The sequence below is a fragment of the Eulemur rufifrons genome, chromosome 7 (genome assembly GCF_041146395.1).
Source record: "Eulemur rufifrons isolate Redbay chromosome 7, OSU_ERuf_1, whole genome shotgun sequence".
Classification (NCBI taxonomy): domain Eukaryota; kingdom Metazoa; phylum Chordata; class Mammalia; order Primates; family Lemuridae; genus Eulemur; species Eulemur rufifrons.
The window spans coordinates 213,950,380-213,965,164 of record NC_090989.1 but is presented as its reverse complement, the minus strand read 5'-3'; the positions used below and the strand labels follow the sequence as shown (position 1 = coordinate 213,965,164).

The window sequence follows — 14,785 nt, the reverse complement described above, 5'->3', positions numbered from 1 at the left end:
TTTAGCATGTACTGATGAGCCTTCTTGGATCAATTGATATATTTGGAGTGGTGAAGTGGTAAATTTTAAATTATTTCTTTCCTTTTAAATTGATACTCTGTAAAGAGCTTTTCCTGTCTTCTACTCCTTCTTTCTCTATGAGAATATGGACTTCTGATACCTCTTCCTAATAGCAGCCACCATTTATTGAGTGCTGTTATATGCCAAGCACTGTGCTAAGGATTTTTTATGCACAATGTCATATAATTCTACCAGCAACCTTAGGAGGTAAATTTTATAACTGTTCTCACTTTTTACGTGAAGAAAGGGAGACTCAGAAATGTTAAGTGACTGGCTCTTGCTTATATAGGTGGTAAAGATTCTAGCCCGGTTGCTCAGATGCCACTTCATTGTGATGCTTCCTGAATGTCACCCGTATCTCCCTTCGCAGACTCAGACCAACCCACAGAAAGGAGCCAGGCCAGCAGGAATGTTTATACAAAACAACGTCTTCACATGCCAAGGGGTGTGGATACCAGCCAGGTCTTGGGGCTCTCCACTGTGCTTGCTGTTCCATTTCAGAGTCTGTTGCCTCTTCTTTCCTGGCTTCTCTCAAGGTCTGCTAGGTCTTCTCTTACTTCTCTCTTAGAATGTCATCTCCTGGTTGGGTCAAGGTACACATGCCCAGTTCACACAGCTGAGCTGGCTGGTGAAAGGGTAGGTTGTATACTTGGGAGCCAGCTGGCCCTGGCCTGTGAGCCATTCTCTAGTTCTTGGCTCCAGAATGCCCCATAGCTCCACCTGTTTTCTTGGAGTACCAAGGACTCTACTCCTGGAAACTTTAAAAAATGTGCTATAGTCATTTTTTATGATACTGAAATTATCTTAAGTTTTGCTACTTGAGTCCCTTTCAAGTTGGCTTGTTGTCATTTTGCACTACCCATTAGTCTAGATAATTTTCTTGCTTTTTAGCACTAGACAGGGCAGGCTCACCTTGCAGTTTGTTTTTTTTAGAGACCAAGATATGGGCGCTAACTGTGCTCATTGGTACTGGGATGTTACTGCTTCTAAGGAAGATGCATGTTTTTTGAGGATTATTCTGCTATTGAGAGCATAGCAGAGTTGCGGGGAGGTCATGAACAAGAAAACCTCTGCCTGGCTTTAAATTAGAGATGCCCAGAATTCCTAGGGACATGTGGGACCGCAGCTGTACCCTCACTAGCTCCTGCTTGGTCATTGATCAGTCAATCCCTGGTCAACAAGCAGTTGGGGACCCTCCATTAAAAAGAATTCCTCTTTTTGCTGACAGAAAGACAACATTTCAAAAGACATTACCTGTGAACTTGATTTTTTAGTCGTCCTTTTCTGCCCTTTGTGCCAAACTTGAAACTGCAAGGAAATAATTCTTTGTTGCAAAAAATCCAGTAAAAAGCTATTAAGAGAATTGAGCCTGTGTCTACCACCTCACTGCTGTATATTTTCAGACATAATTGCTATTTTTCAGAATTAAATTAATTATCTTAATGGAGTAGTTGCCTAAGTTTAAAGTTCACTCCATTTTAATATTTACTTTCTTGAATGGCTCATCAAGGGAATAGAAAGAAGAAATAGTTTATTTTGTAATGAAGTTTGAGGTAAAAGGTTTTGTTTGGTTGTTTTTGTTTTTTAAATAAAATAAGACACCAGAAGATAATAATGACCTAGGAAGGTCAGTGAGAATAATTTTCTCCAATACATATTTTTCTTAGTTTTTCTCAGTTATGGTTATATGGAGTACATTTACTTTAATGTTTAATTGGTGCTACAGTCTGTGCCCTCTTAATTGATTATTTGGCTTGATTGTTCTTTGTGTGTTTTCTTTTCCCCATCTAAAGTCAATATTTTTTAACCTGCTAGTTTGTAGTTATCTAGAGTGGTGATTTATCTTAAATTGTTTTAGTAACAAATCTATGTTGAACTGTGTACTCTGAATATACATTTCCTTTCCTTTGGTCTTTAAAAAGCAAGAGGTTTTATGTTTCTTAGTGTGACTGTAAGATAAAGTAGTAAACCTTTGCAGGTTAATTGCTCTGTAATTAACATAGATGGAGCAGAGTTCAAAGGACCATGTTAACCTGTTGGGAAACACCTGCAAGCCTTCACCCTATTTTAGGGCAGTCCTTCAGATTACGCTACTCTCTGCTCCTTGAATAATATCTAGAGAAACCTTACACCTTTTCCAGGGAGTCCGCTTTGATTTTTCCTCTGTTGATAAGAAGACTTGATAGATAACATTTTTTAATGCATTCTTGAATGTTATTTGAAACTTTATAAATCAAAGCTTTTTTTTTTTTTTAATGGAGAAAAGGGTGAAGTTCACCCGTAGCCATTGGTGACTTACTGCTTTTATTTAAAGATGGTCTCTCATATGTTTTAGTGACTAATCATTATCAGTTATAAGTATATCTGCCACTCAAGTTCTAGGATAGTTCCTAAGGTGAAAACTTACAAAGAAGCTTAAAAATATAGAAAGTGATCTGATTTATTAATGTAAACATTTTAAAAACCTATAGTATTTTATTATATCTGTCTTACATTTTTATCTTATGCCTTTTGGTGACTTATTTAATCTCATTTTATCTTATAGTTTTATTTTTAAAAACACTTGATAAAAATTGCTTTTTTTTAAAAAAAGATCTCCAACTGAGTATGCTTTTTCTGTTTGATATTATAGATATATATTTATATATATACACACACACACACGCAGTGAATGACTTATAAAAACAAGTTTATGGTATCCCCCTCTGATTTTCTTACCTCTTAAATTCAAAGCATATTCTATTTAACAATATGCTTGCTGTTTGGCTGTTGCCATTCATAAGATTTTTGGGAGGAGTTGGTAATTTTGGTATAACAAATGAAAAATTAAAACCTCTCTAAAATGCAATGTGGTGTCCTGGTTTGAATTCTGGAACAGAAAAATGGCATTAGTGGAAAACTAGAGAAATCTTATTAAAGTCTCTAGTTTGGTTCATAATATACTGATGTTATTTTTGATAAATTCTGTGGTTATGTAAAATGTTAACATTAGTGGAAGGCAGGTAAAGAATTTGTGGCAACTTTCTTTAAATGTAATAGAAACTTATCTCACCAAAAGCTTTAAATGTGTCCATATGGACACATGACAAGAGTTTGAGTTCATTAGTTAAGAAAGAGTTTAGTGATAGTTACATTTAAACCCATTTATAATTCATAATATTAAGAATTAAAAAGTTAAAAGAGCATCAATAAAAATAAATGCATACTTTTTATATGGGGGTACCAAGCTCTAAGTTTGATCACTAGGATATCAGTTCTGTTCATTTTAGATTATTGCTGCTTATTTAAAGTATCCAAATGAAGGATTATAGTATAAGCAGCTTACGTTTTTATTTCTTCTGGTTTCATTTTAAATTCTGAAGATTGAAACATCATCTGAAAGAAAATAGAGCCAAAATTCATCAGTTTATAAAATTGGTGCTGATAATAGTTTGAATACTTACTAAGTGTAAGAAATATCTAGGCATTGTGGGAAATTTAAAAGAAATAGCTCTAATTAAAGGGTTATGACATAATACAGTGTATGTGTGAGTGTATATGGCAAAAAGTCTTTTATTGGCTTGGGTTATTAAGTGTCATATAAATGGTATTGGGCTCAAGTGCTGTCAGAATGTAAGAGATAGTGGTGGAGATTACTTTGAGCCAGGGCGATTAGGGGTGTCTTCACACAGAAGGTAGGCAGGAGTTTAACATAGAAAGATGAGTAGAATTTAAACATGTAGAGACAGATGAGAGAGGACTCTGTGTGTGCATGTTCACTATTAGTAAAGCTGAGCTCTAGGAATTTAGATATCTTGCTAAATAGATGGTGTTATGGGCCAAGAGTTCCCTGGGTGGTGTTACACAGTATGGTGCAAAGTGAGGCTGATGTTAGTTTATGGAAGATCTTGAATACTAAGAAATTTGAACTTCTAGATAAAAGGAGTCTGTTGTTCTTGGAACCAAGGCATAACTGTCAAAAGACGCTTTTTATTGTCAGTAGTATCAGAGTTTTTTATTGAGTCTTCTCAGTATTGTGTGGGGAACTGAGCTAGGTGCCAAAGGTACAAAGGGTTCTGAGGCCGGTGTCTTCTCTCCAGAGTCTCACAATCTCTGGTTAAGTCAGGGTCTTCTTGTTTGTAAAAAGTTGAATAACAATACGTTTATGAGACAACATAGGCCAACGAGTAATAGTTGTATAAGATAGTAGACACTTGGGATGTTTGAAGAAGCCTTTAGAGAACAGGTGAAGATGGGTGAGTACAATTTAGATAAACAATGAGGAAGGAGGTTGTTCTAAAAGGCACAGAATGCCATGAATTTAGAAAAACTGCCAGTGGTTAAGCAGCGTGGGTTCACTGGAACCGAAATGAGCTAAGTCTGACTGGTATGGTGGCTGTAGAAACATACGGTATTATTTGAGAATTAACAGTACTCAATGATTATGAATACAGGAGCACAGAAGAAAAATTGATGGTGACCAATAACTTGGAGCCAGTGAAAGTTGCTTATGGGTTTTGTGCCTGACATTTTCATTCCTAGGTACTGCTGGACTGCCAAGTGGAATTGTCTGGCAGGAAGTTAGAGCAGGGGTACAGGAGCTTGGGAGACAGATGTGGGAGTCATTTGCTTAAAGGTAGGTAAGGCTAGAGAGGAGCAAAGGAGCAAAAGGAGAAAAAGCCAAGAAGAAAATATAAGTGGAACATTCAGAGAACTAAAGAGAGGCTGGCCATGGTGATCATTTTAGAGTTGTTGAAGCAGATAGAAGAGAATTTTAGCAAGGAGGATATGTTGTCTGTGGCTTCAGCTATGTTAGAGAAAAAGAAAACTGAAATCTTGTGTCAGTTTTGTCTGAATGGTCCTCAGTTTTATGAGAATGGTGGCCTGGAGTCCAGATGGCAGGATGTAAGGAGTTAAGAGAGTGAGTGAGTGAGTTTGTGTTAAGAGTGTGTGTGTGTAGGTGTGTGCTTAGAGGTGGGAGTTGTTGAAAGTGGAGGCAGCAGGTACACCCTAGTTATAGAGAAGATTGTCTATGTGAATGCAGGGATATATATAAACAAGGTAGTAGTAAAGAGGGCCAAAGAAGTTTATTTTAATTAAATTTATCAAGTGCTGATATGTGCAAGGCACTGTGTGGGGGCAGTGGAGGAAACAAAAAGTGGTTAAAATATAGTGGAATTTTTGTACCCCCCCAAAAATACTGCTTCAAGTTCTTTTGACGTTAGATGGGCAATGCATCTCAAATAAAATGTTAAGAGACTCTGGTGTTAAGCTCAGAACAACAAAATCAATGACATAGAACAACTGAAGAAAACGGAGAGAGCTGGAGAATTGAAAGAGCAATGAAACAAAGAATGAAAGAAAAGATGATGCTGCCTATGCAGGTGGGAGGAGTTGGCCTTCAAAAGGAAAAGGACCCTTCTTCTGAGATGGGCTTAAGGAGGAAGAGGATAAGGTCCTTTTACAGCTGTTTTGAGGTAGAATAGAAGCAAGTGAGGATCCCAGGAAGTGTTTACTTATAAGCATCACATGCAACAGACAGATGAGGAATGTATTTTCTGCCTTTGAAAAGTTCTTAGTCTAATGGAAAAGTGAAGCAGTTAGTGCTTATTTTTTATTTTGTAAGAGAAAAAGAATAAAAGTGAAACACTTGGATCATTGAAGATATTGATTTTGGGCTGAGGTGTTTTTTTTACTGTCTAATGAAATAGATATATTTGTTAATTTACCAAGATAATGTGTGAATGTTTCAGTGCCTACAGATAGCTAGGATTTGTCAAATGTAGACTCACAGAACTAAGAGTCAAGGAAAGAAGGTAAGAGACGTTTATGCAGGTTCTTAATAATTGCTTGCCATAGAACTCTTATCTGATGTAGGAAATGGCTATGTGCGCAAACTGTACATGTGAAGTATTAGGAGGATTTAGAGGAGAAAGAGAATAGGAACAGTTTTCTGTCTAGTTGAACAAGATTTTTAAATGAATTTGCCGTTTATTTACCTAAAGTCCCTGTTTTATATTATTCATAGACATTATTTTCTATAATACATTTAGAAAATATAATTGTGTGCTCATACTTTTTGATCACAACTAATTCACAGTATGTAAAGAATTATGAACATGATTTTGGTCACTTAATTAAACAACTACCTTATTTAAAAACTATCCAGTTAGGAAAAGTTTTGGCAGAAACTTGGAGGGTAGGGCCTGGTTGGTGAGGTAATCTGGATACTACACCCATTTTCCATTTTACATATGTAAACTTGCTTTCAAAGTGTTTGTACTTTATTGACTATATTTTAAGTACATGTAGCCAGAAAATAGGAGAAAATAGCTAGTTATAATAATACTATACTTTGACTTTTACAATCAAACACAATAAGACATGTAGAAGGGGAAGAAAAACGTAATTTGGAGAGGAGGAGAAAGTTCACTTTTTTTTCTTTGAAGTATTTAAAAATTTCATTTTAGGATCCTTCTTACTAGAATAATTTTTTTCATCTTTCTTTCTTTCTTTCTTTTTTTTTTTTTAAGCTGTATTGTGAAATCCTGCTTGGAAAAAAAATTATGAAAGGGGCTACTTGGCTATCATAGGTTAGGCCTGAAAAGTGATTGATTTAAAGGCAGCAGCTAAAATTCAGTCACTAGAAAAGTTAGTCTGGGAATTACTCAGCACTTGTTTTCCTGGACTGTTGTTAAGCAGGGTTTGAGTTGAAGGGATTCCTGTTAAGGAATACATCTGACTTCCCATCCTCCCCATCACCACCTTCTCCCCTCTTCCCACTCAGAAGAGGCAACAAGGCCTGCCCACAGCAGTTCCTGTAGCAGAGCTTGATGCAGCCTCGGCTGAGGTCAAGCACTCCCATTCCAGCCTCTTGAGGGCTTTCTCTATGTGTTGCCAGTGTGCTGGTAAAAATGACTTTAAACTCTTGTCAGTGCAGTTACTGGTGCATGCATCACAGTCCCACTCAAATAAACCTGTCACAACACAGAGTCGGCCGCTAGAGAAGAGTACAAGGGCAGGCCTCTAGCTTTTCATTCAAGCATCACTAAACGTGCACAGAGTGCCCAATTATTTCAGCATTATTGAGCAAGCCTACAGGAGGACCCAAGCCTTGCTACATTAGATTTTCTTTAGTAATTTGTTCAAGTACCGCTGAGGACACTTAAAGGGCTTAAAACGGTGGCTGCAACCAGTTTCCTTTTCTGGGTTGTTAATTCAGGTTTTCTCTTTCAAATTAACTCCCACTGCATGCTGTGCAGTGGTTCTGGGAGAACTGTTTAACACTAATTTTCTCAATTTTCAGCTTTTTTTGTTCAACATAACTGCTTTAACAGTTATTCACATATATGTTTTGATTAGAAATGTATGATAGCAAGGCCTTATTTTATTTTTTGAGCTGAAAAAAATAAAGCCTTTTTTGAAGCTTTGTTAAAGAAATCTGAATTTCAACTAAATTACTTAGATAATTTCGCTATTTAAAAATTAAGTTGTAGTGCATATTGCGAAGCCCCCAAATCTAAGTAAGAAAGGTAGCATTTATTGACAATACATCTCCTTTCCTCCCTATCCCTCTTTAAAAACATATATGTTAAAGATATATTTTTTTCATGGGTGCTGGAATTTTTTTATTATCTATTTGAGCCTCTTTTTGGGGCGTATGGGGTGTAGATATAGGGGACAAATTCAATATCTATGTCTAATTTTTCACAGCAGCAACAACTCCAGGCCCAGCATTTATCACATGGACACGGTCTGCCGGTGCCTCTGACTCCACACCCTTCGGGGCTTCAGCCTCCTGCCATTCCACCCATTGGTAGTAGTGCCGGGCTTCTGGCCCTCTCCAGTGCCCTGGGAGGTCAGTCCCACCTTCCAATTAAAGATGAGAAGAAGCACCATGACAATGATCACCAAAGAGGTGAGTGATCCTCTTGGATGTCAATCTGAGATTGCCTACCTGTTGCTGAGGGTTGGTCCTGGATGCCATTTTTTATTTTCTATGAATTTAATTTTACCAGTGACTAAACAAAGGATTTCCACTGGAAGGTAAATTAATTATTGGAAGCAGTCATTTGCCAAACAATACCCTAGTGGTTGGCAAGAGTTAATGCACTCTCCAGAGGCAAGAGGGCCTGTTTCCTGGTTATTGCCTTTGATTCCTTGTTACCGCCTGTGTTCTCCAAGTTTAAATCAGTAATGAAATCCCACAGTGCTCTGTGTTTGAAATAGTGTGTTGCGTTAATAGCTAATTTTGACTGAATTTATTTTAGAGAAAGATTTACTGATAAAGGCTCACTTGATATGTGGCCAACTCTATTATTATCTATAAATCAGATGAGCCTATACAGGGCACTAAAAATCTTACAGGTAAGAAAACAATTTCAATAGTCTTAGTAATTGAGAAGGTACAGACCAAATTAATGAAATCTATTGGTTTAACTACCTCTTTTACCCAGTATGTTTAGAAGCATGAAATTAACTAATTTCTTCTTATAAGACCAACACAATTGTTGATACAGTTAATTGATTTAAAGGCCAGTTGTGCTCCTTCTAGGTTGATTTTCTTCCCCTACTAAGGTAGATGATAGTGCAGAGACCTTTTGATATGACTGTATGTTTGTATGGTGCTTACTAATCACTTTTATTAATTAATAACAGAAAAGCAAATGAAGACATTTCTCTCAGCATTCATTCCTTTGTGGGAGTTTACTTAGCACACAGATGGTTCATTGGTTTGAAGGGTGTGGCTCATAATTAAAAGCTCATATCTATGCCTGTTTCAGTGTCATTACTATGAATTATAATCTTGGGTCAGTGATTTTTATCACATAAGCATAAATTTCCCATCTGTAATGTTAGAGAAAGACTGTAGTATTTGTCATCCGTTTATCTTAATGCAGTAGTACAGAGTTAATGCATGATTATAAACACTTTTATAAGTGGGAAAAGTCTGTAAGGAGCATAAAAATTAAGAATGTCCAGCTTTGATTCTTCTGAATTTGTGTCGAAGGTAGATTGGTGCTTTGTGAATCTGGTCGAGTTGTATTAATAATTAACTTTACAGCAAAGGTGACATCTGTGTAATTTATTATTTAGCAGTGATCAAGTTTGATAAATATATGATTTTGTGTAAACTAACTAGTACTTTTCTTTTCTTCTTCCCACCACCTTAATCTGCTTGTGTGGCTGCTGTTTTGCCTATAGACAGAGACTCCATCAAGGTAGGAATCAAAATTAACAAACAGAAATGGCTTCAAAGGGTTATAAATGATTTGAATAAATCTAGTAATGGATTCTTTGAGATTTAGAGAATGATTTTGTGGGCTTTACTAAGTAGTGGTTAACTGCATTTTTTTTTTTTTTTATTACTTTCAGATGTTTTGGTTGAGATTTTGGAAAATATGGTCCCATTTCTCTATCAGAATCAGATTTATAGAGCAAGGTGGCATTATAAGATCTGGCTTGCATTGCTCATTTATTATGTCTTACCATGTGAAAAAGAATAACTGCTTTTCTTCACTTAAGCTTTGCCTATAAGATAATAATGAAATTAAGTAAATAAATTGGTTTATAAGGAAATGCATTAATTTCATATTTGGGGAAACAGTTCCTTGCTACAAAACTATCAAAACATGTAAGTGCATATTTCTTCACCAGAAAGAATTCTTTTTTTTAAAATTAACATCTTCGTTTCCAGTATAGCAAATTAATTCTCTTCAGGCTTTACCTCTGTCTTATCTGCCTTCTGTATATCTTTATAGACAAGTTGTAAGGAAGGAAGAAAAGTATTGAGGGCCTAATAATTTGGATATGTTTTTGTAACACCAGAGTGGGATGTGCTAAGGATACCTGAGTTTAGTTAGTAAGCAAACAGGACAAACTGGCTGTCATGGCAGGGAATGACTAAAGTATGAAAATTGCTGTGATCACTTTTGAGCCAGGCACAATGTAAATATGCCATTGTATTATGCATAATCATAATACATATGCCATCGTATTACTTATTGATTAGAAAGAAAGGACAGTTCTCAAGCATTGGCCAAAGTACAGGTGCTGTCAATTCTCTTTTTGTATTTTACAACAATTGAATGTTTTGGAGCATAGGTAGTTACATTTCTTGCAGTTTTTAATGAAGCTATGTATATATGAAGACCAAAATCTTCCCCTGAAACCACCTGTGCTATAACTTTGAATGCCTTTTTTACTCCTTGTCCTTTTATAAAAGGGAATTGAGATTTTTTTTCCCAGTGCCCTTAAATATGGTGAAGAAAAACTGAGTATATCTATTTTACCCTTCTGGAATCTTTGTAATTGGAAAGGGCTCTGCACTCCCATACAAATGTCAACATTTACAATTGGAACTACACACATTGAATTATTTAATTATGCACTTACAGTTTTGTATTTTATATAATATGCATATCAATACCTAGATTAAAAAGCATTCTTGATCAGAGTATGGTAAATATTTCACAGTGTGTACTTAGGAAGTAGTAAGTAAATCCAATGACCAGCATTAACTGATAGCAGCTCTTGGAAAGCCTGTCTAGTTATTCTGAGGTCATAAGATAAACATTCCCTGCCTCCATATTATAAATACATACCTTTAGGCAGGCCAGTGAACTAAACAAAAGCCTCCTCTCATGCCCTACTCCCAGAGGACTGTGACAATATTTATACCTCGGTGCACACTTTTGTGTCAGTTACATTTTTTTATTCCCTCACACAAGAGTAGGGTATATTTTGAAATCATCTGTAATTATTCAGGGTGAACCTGGAAGTGAGTATTTTGTATAGCCAGAAGCTGGGGAGAAAACAAAGAAGAATTAGAGGCAGATGATTTTGCCTTGATTTATTATGGAATGGTAGACTATAAATAGATGTTTTTGTTGGGTACCATTCTCAGATTTGAAGTTGCTTTGTGGCAGGTCTGGGGCTGTCCTATAGCTTTGCATGGTGAAATAGTTTGCTAATTTTTCTAAGTGTGTTCTGTGATACTCAGAGAAACAGTTAGTTGCTTGTTCCATCGATCGCCTTCCCGTAAGTGGTTCCTGGTTAAGAGGGGCTTTTTATGATTGTCTGCTGTGTGACTCTAGATGGTTTTTATCAGCCATAGCGTGCCAGTTGCCTGCAGCTGGAGTCGGGCTTGTATGAAATAATTTATTCATGCAAGATAATGCTCCCTAACGTTTAACAGGTAATGAACGTGACATAAATTTCCTTCTTGCTTTTAATTTTTCCCTTTCCTCTTCTAATGTGCAAACAGGCAGCTCTGGTACTCTAAATAATAAGTAATTTTTGGCCATCTGTCAAAAGGAAATTTCAATACAAATTTAAATTAATGGTGCCTGAAATTTTTTATAGCTCCTCTAAAAGCCTCTAATGTGCAGAAAATTCTGAATCTGCTGGTAGTAATTAGTGTTGCATGTAATGAGGATGTGGGCAATGTTATACAGCCCCAGTGTAACATTTTGATATGGTAGCAAAATTTTGATTTATACAAGGTTGTGGATGGGTTTAATTGTGAGAGACACTTTAAAATGTTTTCTTGACGTTACAGATTATTAAACAGGGCAGATTTCAGAATAGCTTATAAAATATAAGTTTAAACTTACTGCAAAGATTCAGGTAATTAAGGTGCTTTACCTTTAGATGCCAAGTAAAATGAAAGAAATTCACTTGTTAAAGTGTCAAGCCTTTTTCTTCCTTTTTCTTTCTCTTCTTGGATGTTCTGTGGCCACTAAATCACATGCTATTGGCTTTATTGATCTTGTTTTCTATAGCTCCTGTAGCCAGGTTCATTCCTAAGCCTGTTATTTGTAGACTTGTATCTGAAGTTTTTCAACAAGGGTGGAGAATGTAAATATGGATCTAAAGGAGAAAGCACTGTAGGAGCCCAAGAATCAATCTTCTTGATTATGAGAAACTAGAACAATGTGTGTTGTAGGGGCTGTTGAAGTAAGGAGCCAGGGCCCCTGCAGCCGCTCTTGTCACTTGGCTGTCCAGGGACTCCATGTGCCCACCAATAAGTCCCACATTTGAGGCCTGAAAACAAGAAACACAGACCATGATCTGCTCTCACCCTGAATGACAGTGTGGAAAAGCCCAAAGTTAGCTCTCCAAAAGAACCCCCAAATGAGGTTCTTCCTTCTGTTTCCTCAGTGGGGGCTTTCTCACCATCTTTCTGGAGTGTTTAGAACCATTTGTCTCATTCCTAGAAAAGGCATAAGTAAAATCAAGGAAATGTTTTCTGAGATGATGGAACCTTCCACTGCCCATCCCTCCCAGCTAGGACTGGGCAGTAAAAGTGATTGGCCCTAAAGCAGTGGCAGAGAAGACCTTGCCACTTGCTGCCAGGAGCTTCCCACTTGCTGTAGGTTCCAATTCTTGAAGAGGAGTCAGCTGCCCTGCGTTATTAGGCTCCTCACATCGCTCTCCAGTTTTCATCCGAGTGACTGAAATGACGGTAATAGAGTTGTGAAAACCAACTTGCCTTAAACTTGGTAGGAATCTGAGGTTGAGAAATTAGCCTTATTTGCCACCCCGTCCCCAAATGTCTACATATTCCAGTATCACATAGCAAGAAAATAGGCACCAAAATCAAGACCAGCTTAAATATAAATAGCAAAATTCACTGTCACCAGGGACTGATTAGCTTCATGGCCTCTCCCAACTTGTTATTTTCATTCTTTATTACTTTAAGTCCTTTTTATGTATCTACGTGGTCCTCATATGTAATAACAACATATGCAATAACCTTCTCAAGTCAGATCTGTGAGGGATTTGTCATTTTTAATCTGTAAAATGTAGCAGAAGTACAAACATTTTTTTCCTCTCTAAGTGGTCGTGTTTTTTTTTTTGTTATTTCATTGGAATGTTTTCCCAAAGTGCTGTGTCATCGAGTATGATCGTTTTTAGTGACTTGTGCCTTGCCAAATTGATCTCCAAAAACTCTGTACCAATTTAAAATGCCAAATGCAATGTTTGAATATATTTCTACACAATCCAACAATATTGAACTTTATAGTACTTTTTGCTAGTGTAATGAGGATGGATGGTGAGCTTTATTTAATTTACATATAATTATTTTTCAAGCTAAATGTTTTTCTGTAGGTATATATGCTATATTTTTTGCTTTGTGAATATGATTTTTGTCTAAAGGTTTTCATAATGATCTGTTCATTATTTGTGTTTAAGACAATGCCTTTTTATTCTGCCCTATCTCTATATATTGGTGTTCTGCATATGATGACTAAAACATAATACGTTGCTTTTCTCTTTTCTCTCCCAGTTATTCTGTGTTGGCAGTAAAGGTTTAGTTGTTTTTATGTTCACATTGAAGTATATGATTCAGGCCAAGAAAGCACTTTTGCCTCATTAGTTGGGTATTATGGGTGAAAGTGGGTTTTTAGCCTGAATTAACAGAATGATTACTTCCTATTTGCCACTTCACTTTGCCCGTTAAGACTTAATGGTCACGGTTCTATTCCAGGATCTTGTGTAGCCTGTGTGACTCCCCCCAACCCCCACCTGTTTTTCCTGTCTCAAAGGAATACCAGTCTAAAAGGAGTGTGCCTTTAATATGTTTAACCCTTTGGAATGTCCGATGTGGGAGAATAGCAGAGAAGATACCGCTTGAGGAAGAAGGGGCCAGGAAGAGAGAATAACCATATGGGCCAGACAGTTTTGTTTTTTTGTTTTTTTGGTTTTTTTTTTTTTGTTTTTTTACCTTTATTTGATTTATTTGACAATCAGTGGTTAGTTCTCATCCACGTTGACTGTCTGTAGATTTTTGAAAGTGGTAACAAGTACGTAGGTAACCAAAGTATAGAGCTTGTTTGGTGAATCTTCATCCTCATTACGTTTTCTGGACAACCGCACACGAATCCGGTATGGGACATTCCTTATTCCTTTGGCCCAGACAGCTTTGTTGAGCCTGGTATCAATGCGCACATCTGGAGTTCCCATCTCCTTCATGGCAAATTTCTGGATCTCTTTGAGTGCCCGAGGGGCACGCTTCTTGAAGCCCACTCCATGGATGCACTTGTGAATGTTGATGGTGTATTCTCGGGTCACCACTTCCTTGATGGCAGAACGGCCCTTCTTCTCGCCACCCTTCTTTGCGGGAGCCATCCTGCCGGGCCCAAGTCGGAAAGCGACAGTTTTGTTTTTAACTCTCCTTTAAATACCCCTTTAAGATAGGAATGTTACCCTTTGGGAGATAGCTTGGTGGGATAAACTTGCATTACTGCAGACTTTAGAAGCACACATTGTAAAAAACCAAAGGTATAAAATAAATAGAAGGCTACATTAAAAAGTGAGGATTAGATGAATCCATAAAACACTAAAAGAGTATCTAAGCAAACAAACAAAATAATCATGGACTTGTGTTATCTCCTATTTTCCCTGCAGTCATTAGCAATCTGAGAAAAGAAGCTAAGTAAGGGCAGTGACTTGGACACTCCAGTTTATCCACCCTGACCTAGGGAAAAATAAGGTGGATCTTTAGTATCCACCCAATCCTACTGATGTATTTTGAGCCAACTCCCACTGCATGTATAGCTCCTAATTTAGATTTTACCTATGAAGATAGGAGTTGTTATGCTTACCCTTATTTCACACCTAAGGAAAGGTTTAGAGGTGTGAAGGCGCTGTCAAAGGTTACATAGCCATTGCTATCCTGTCCTCAAAGGAAGGCTCTTTGGGTGACCCAGTTTCATTCTTTGTTATTAAAAATTTGAACCAT

At 36.9% G+C, this 14,785-nt stretch overlaps 2 protein-coding genes across 21 annotated transcripts in view; one reads left to right on the top strand and one right to left on the bottom strand.

The window, feature by feature from the left end:
- LOC138388347 (transducin-like enhancer protein 4) overlaps positions 1 to 14,785 on the top strand; it is a 148,291-nt gene that overhangs the window by 68,175 nt on the left and 65,331 nt on the right. For 12 of the 20 annotated variants that reach the window (XM_069476357.1, XM_069476368.1, XM_069476366.1 and 9 more), the window contains 2 exons: positions 7,756 to 7,957; positions 9,244 to 9,260. In XM_069476357.1, the coding sequence (XP_069332458.1) occupies positions 7,756 to 7,957; positions 9,244 to 9,260 (219 nt within the window). Of the gene's footprint in view, positions 1 to 7,752; positions 7,962 to 9,243; positions 9,261 to 11,998; positions 12,029 to 14,785 lie in introns of all 20 variants that reach the window. The other 8 variants (XM_069476356.1, XM_069476359.1, XM_069476349.1 and 5 more) reach the window with 3 other exon arrangements.
- Positions 13,765 to 14,172, bottom strand: LOC138388348 (large ribosomal subunit protein eL31-like). The gene has a single exon (XM_069476370.1). It carries the CDS (start codon positions 14,170 to 14,172, stop codon positions 13,798 to 13,800), a length of 375 nt encoding a protein of 124 aa, XP_069332471.1. The 3' UTR covers positions 13,765 to 13,797.